The sequence below is a fragment of the Xyrauchen texanus genome, chromosome 20 (genome assembly GCF_025860055.1).
Source record: "Xyrauchen texanus isolate HMW12.3.18 chromosome 20, RBS_HiC_50CHRs, whole genome shotgun sequence".
NCBI classification, from domain to species: Eukaryota; Metazoa; Chordata; class Actinopteri; order Cypriniformes; family Catostomidae; genus Xyrauchen; species Xyrauchen texanus.
In genome coordinates, this window is record NC_068295.1 from 8,185,274 (window position 1) to 8,190,967 (window position 5,694).

Here is a 5,694-nt window from a genome sequence, read left to right on the forward strand (position 1 = left end):
ACTCTAGAGACTGTTTTGCATGAAAACCCCAGGAGATCAGCAGTTACAGAAATACTCAAACCAGCCCGTCTGGCACCAACAATCATGCCACAGTCAAAATCACTGAGATCACATTTTTCCCCATTCTGATAGTTGATGTGAACATTAAGTGAAGCTCCTGACCTGTATCTACATGATGTTATGCATTGCACTGCTGCCACATGATTGGCTGATTAGATATTAACATGAATAAGTACGTGTACAGTTGTTCCCAAAAAAGTGCTCAGTGAGTGTACAGTATATCTGATAATTGTGTTTTTAGATCTTGAATTTTTCAAAATTGCCACTTTTATATCTCATAATTTTGTCTTTATTCCTCACGACTGCAACTTTATATCTTGCAATTGAGACTTTCTTGCAATTGAGACTTTATTTCTCATAGTTGTGACTTTATTTTTGACTTTTTTTGTGACTATTTTTTGCGACAATTTCTCTCAATTGTAGTTTAATTTCTCATGATTGTAACTTTATACCTCGCAATTACGACAATTTCTCACAATCGCATATATCATGCAATTGCCACATACATAGTTGTAACTTTCTACCTGTATATCGCAATTTCAACTTTATTCCTCACAATTTCTACTTCAATAATCATAACTTCTTGTTTATATCTCACAATTCCAACTAATTATTGTGATTACGAGATATAAACTAGCATTTGCTATATATAAAGTTTATATATATATTTACTGTTTTTTTGTTGTTGTTTTTGTTTGGCGATATCTGACTTTATACTATATGGCTTTAGACTGATGAAATATATTGATCAGTTGCAGTTTAGTTACATAACTGAAAACACATCAAATCATATATAGTAGAAAATCTAAAATGCAATTGCTTAGTGAATCCAGAACTCCCTTTACTAAACTGTACATGCTACATGTGTGCCAAAACGGCAACATAATAAAGTAATTAAAGGGGTCAGATATCTCTATGATTAACCTGCAATTCAGGCCTGACTGCAGGACTAATTAGAAGTTAGCCAGACACACCAAAGGTTTTTGCAGCTGATCCTCTTTTACTTCCTCTGGATTCTTCTCATTTGATATCCTCCTGTCAGCTTTGTACTTCCCTGCTGTTTGGGCACATTCAGTCTTTCATGTGGTCAGGTGTTTTTCTGTAGACAGGGATATGGCTACCCAGAGGATTACATCCCTTTATGAAGAGCTCTAAGCTTGTTTATTTGCCATGATAACTTCCGCCTGGGGTCTAATACGAGGCACCTACATTGGGGGTGGGATATAATAGGAGGCTTATATTTTAAGAGTAATGTTGTCACTGCTCAGCTTATTTTCAGTAAGAGACAAACTTACACTCTCCACGGCTGACACCTGTCCTCACCGTTATGTCCACATGTTCCACATGCATTATAATAAAGATTTGTTCTGTGTACTGCATGATTGCACATCTCCCACAAAGAAAAAAGCTGTGTCTATGGGGCAAGCAAACAATGGTTGAGCTATGAGTCAAAATTATTTTCTGTGGGAAAGAACAGCAACATGCTCTCAATGTATTGTTTGAACTGGGGAATGCAGTTGTCGATTAGCAGTCTACAACACCTAGTCTATGGGGCAAGCTTACAATCGTGGCCCCATAGACTTCAATTGTAAGTGCTTTTCTATCGGGAAGACACGCAGGCCTGAGTGAAGTTTGAGATGACATTTATTTGATAGATGTAAAACGGGAGGTGATGTCTCTCTCTTTGGCGTAGGCCCCATCCGGCAGTCCGAGGGAGTTGTACCCGGAACTGTCATGTCCTGCCGGAGATAGGAGGCAGGGGCGAGGAGCCTACCCCCCTGCGGGACAGGGCTCAACTGGTGGTGGTGGGGAGGTGGAGGTTGCAGTGTTAGCACACCGAACCAGCAATGTGATAGATTGAGCAGACTTATAAAGCATTGGCTTACGTGTGATTGGCAAGGAGTTACCCAGCTAATGATGTGATGATGTACACCTGCTGGTCTTCCTGCTAGAACTACGCTCCACTTCCATTTCTGTGTACACTTTTTTTTTTAACAAATGAGTCTTAATTATGTGTTAATCACCATCAGCTTGCTGTCAATGTTTTGTAAAAACTGAGATTAGCTGCTGATGATTAGTTAAAAAAAGCTGTACAGTGTACAATAAATCCAATGGGGCAACCATTGTGCGCTTGCATAGGTGCTGTTATTATAGCTTTTCTTGTACAGTATTAAATGTTTAATCGTGCAGAAAGACAACACAACTCAAAACATTTCTTGTTTTCTATGCAATAAATTAGGAAGGCACTTTTTTACATTTACAAGTACATTTATTAATCTAGTAATTGCTTTTATCCAAAGTGACGCCACAACTCAATATATAGCAGATTTGTGCAAAGTCAGTGATTAATTTCCCCAAGTTTAGTTTAATTTCTCTCCAGATGCTGTTGGAAGCTACTGTAAACCAGCTGAATATTGTGAACGGTCATTAGACTAAAGACAGTGAAGTGTTTTTTAGAGTTGCAGCTATGGCAGTTTGGATCAGAAGAATCCATCAAGAGAACATACTGTAGAGCATCCATTACTTGTTATTATTATTATTATTATTTCATTAATATATTTTAATAACACCAATATCTTTACAATTTACTCGAAAATAAAATTAGAGTACAGATAACACAATATAAATCATATGACTTGCATATTTACAATATGTAAGTGTGTGAATCATAATATGCTACTTTTATAGAATTCATATTCTCAGTGTTAAGTGCAATATCTGACTACTTATTTACAATACAGTAATTTACTGCAAGAAGAATAAGAAGTTCCTTATAAAGGGAAACAAAAGCATTCTGCATTTTGTGATGACCCAGGAAAAAAGTCTTAAATAGCAGAGTGTACAATAGAAACATCCATATGGTGCAGTTTCTCTGCATCCGTCCAGGAAATACGATCAGTCCTTTTAATGATGCATCCTTCCGTGGAGTCAGTTTTCCTTTGTCGCTGCAGCATGTGTGCCGCATGCATGCTTGTGTTGTGAGAGCAGTTCTGAAGAGTCAGCGCGGTTGGCAGGTATGGAGGTTTCGGCTTTCTGTTCCAGCTCTCTCTCCCTGGCCTCGGCAGGTCAGACCAGCCCTGCAGTCACAGCGCTGGAAGATCTCCAGACCGTGAGTCCCTTTCCGTCTGTGCCGTGTGCACATCTGCCCCTCAGTCAGCACTGGTTTACAGATTCGTGACCAGAAGTGCCTGGCACAGCACAGCCCATCCAGACAGTCTGAGGACCTTAAACACGTCTCGCCCTCGCCACCTGAGAGAGAAAAGACAGATTTACATCAAACTGATGTTCATCAGTTCTGTACTGTAGAGATCTGTAATGTTATTTATAACAGCTATGAGAAGTGGTGGTTTTTGGTATCAGACTCCTGGTAAAGTTGATGTGAGAAAAAAAGAGACAAGACAAGAAGTGAATAGAAGAGGAAGGGCCAGGAAGAGAAAAGAAATGAAGTACTTTAGAGACGAAGAAAAAAACTATTAGATGAGAAAAAAAGAGTCCAACATGAGAAGCGATACGAAAAGAAGAAGAAGGTATGAAGAGACACAATAAGATGAGATGAAAAATATCCTTTGTAAGGTGGATCAATTAAATATATTTTTATTTCAGCTATATAGGAAAGGAATATAAGATAGAAAAGACCAGACGAAACTAGACCAGACTAGACCAGATAGGACAAGACAAGAAGAGAAAAGAGACCAAAAGAGACAAGACAAGTCTAGACCAGATGAGAGGAAAAGAGAGCAGACAAGACTAGAACAGATGAGACAAGAAAAGTAAAGAAGAGATCTGACTAGACCAGATGAGACCAGAAAAGTAGAGAAGAGATCAGACTAGACTAGACCAGATTAGAAGAGAAAAGAGACCAGACAAAACCAGATTAGACCAGAAGAGAAGAAATTAGACCAGACTAGATAAGAAGAGAGAAGAGACTAGACAAGACTAGACTTGAAGAGATGAGACAAGATGACAAGAAAATAGAATAGACTAGATGAGACCAGAAAAGTAGAGGAGAGACCAGACAAGACTAAACCAGATTAGACCTGATGGGAAGAAAAGAGACTAGAACAGAAGAAGCCATAAAAGTAGAGAATAGATCAGACAAGACTAGACCAGATTAGACCAGAAGAGAAGAAAAGAGACTAGACCAGATGAGAGGAAAAGAGAGCAGATAAGACTAGACCAGATAAAACCAGAAAAGTAGAGAAGAGACCAGACAAGACTAAACCAGATTATACCTGAAGGGAAGAAAAGAGACTAGACCAGAAGAGACAAAAAAGAGAAGAGATCAGACTAGATTAGATTAGACCAGAAGAGTAGAAAAGAGACTAAACGAGACAAGACCAATGAGAGGAGAGGAGAGGAAAAGAGAGCAGACAAGACTAGACCAGATGAGACCAGAAAAGTAGAGAACAGACCAGATTAGAAGAGAAAAGAGAAAACCAGATTAGACCTGAACAGAAGAAACAAGATTAGACCAGAAAGATGGGAAGAAAAGAGACCAGACTGGACTAGACCAGAAGAAACCAGAAAAGTAGAGAAGATTTCAGACTAGACTAGACCAGATTAGAAGAGAAAAGAGACCAGACAAAACCAGATTAGACCAGAAGAGAAGAGAAGAGAAGAGAAGAGAAGAGAAGAGAAGAGAAGAGAAGAGAAGAGAATGAATCACCTTTCACTGGATGCTGTGGGTTTGTAAGGATGGTGTTTCTTTTAGGATGCTGCACCGCAGTGAAGTTCTTTTCACGTGTGACTGCTAAAGTAGGAGCATCCGTTTTGCCAACCTGTTGCGTGGCATTTACCCTGCCAACATCATCAGCAGGTTGGCACACGCCTGAGAAAGAAACAAGATGCATGTGGAAAAATTCACCTTTATGCAAACTGGCAACAACAGTAAACTGATTTAAGCTCTAAAAATATAAGAAGCATTAGGTGGTCTGTACCGTTAATGCATTGGTTTCCAGCGCAGCACATCCCGTCGCGAACGCAGCGTTTCCTTCGCCTGCGGCAGGTTAGACAAACTCCCCGAGAGCCGTTACAAAACTCACCGAACTTGCACTCAGCATCAACGGCGCAGTGTGGTGACTGTGGACGAATACATAATTATTATTAATTTCAAAAACCATGTTTACAAAGTGCTTAAGATTATTGCATATCATGTGTCATATATCTACATAAAATATTTGATAGGCTATTTATTTATTTTTAAAATATATGTTTTAATAAAAATAATATTTATATATTTTTCTTCCCCCAATTAAACGAGCTTATTATTACGAGCTTTTAAAATGAGCTCAATAAAATTTCTAAAAGGCACAAAGTCTAAATGCAAACTGTTGTATAATTTTAGAAGCTCGCTCAGTCAACATATCCAGCGATGTGCACACGTACCGCCGGAGCGTTGCTGTCTCCGGTGCCGGTGATGCGCGGGCTCGCGCTGACCGCATCACTCGGGCTGGATGCGGCGGGCAGATGCCTGATGGAGTTCTGTAACACAGGTCCTGCTTGAGCATCTGCACTGATTCCTCCGCAAACAGCGAGATAAACAGTCACAATGGTTAGTAATGAGACCAGTCTCATGTTCTTCTCTGCCAGCTTGTCACGAAGTTCCAGATGAGTGAATGAATAATGTCTAGAGCA

The 5,694-nt window shown here is 39.4% G+C and overlaps 1 protein-coding gene across 1 annotated transcript; it reads right to left on the reverse strand.

The window, feature by feature from the left end:
- Positions 1-2,364: 2,364 nt before the first annotated feature.
- On the reverse strand, positions 2,365-5,694 carry dkk1a (dickkopf WNT signaling pathway inhibitor 1a). Its single transcript, XM_052151634.1, has 4 exons — positions 5,446-5,694; positions 4,998-5,139; positions 4,727-4,888; positions 2,365-3,309 (listed from the first exon to the last, which is right to left on the reverse strand). Exons 1-4 carry the CDS (start codon positions 5,632-5,634, stop codon positions 3,059-3,061), a joined length of 744 nt encoding a protein of 247 aa, XP_052007594.1. The 5' UTR covers positions 5,635-5,694; the 3' UTR covers positions 2,365-3,058.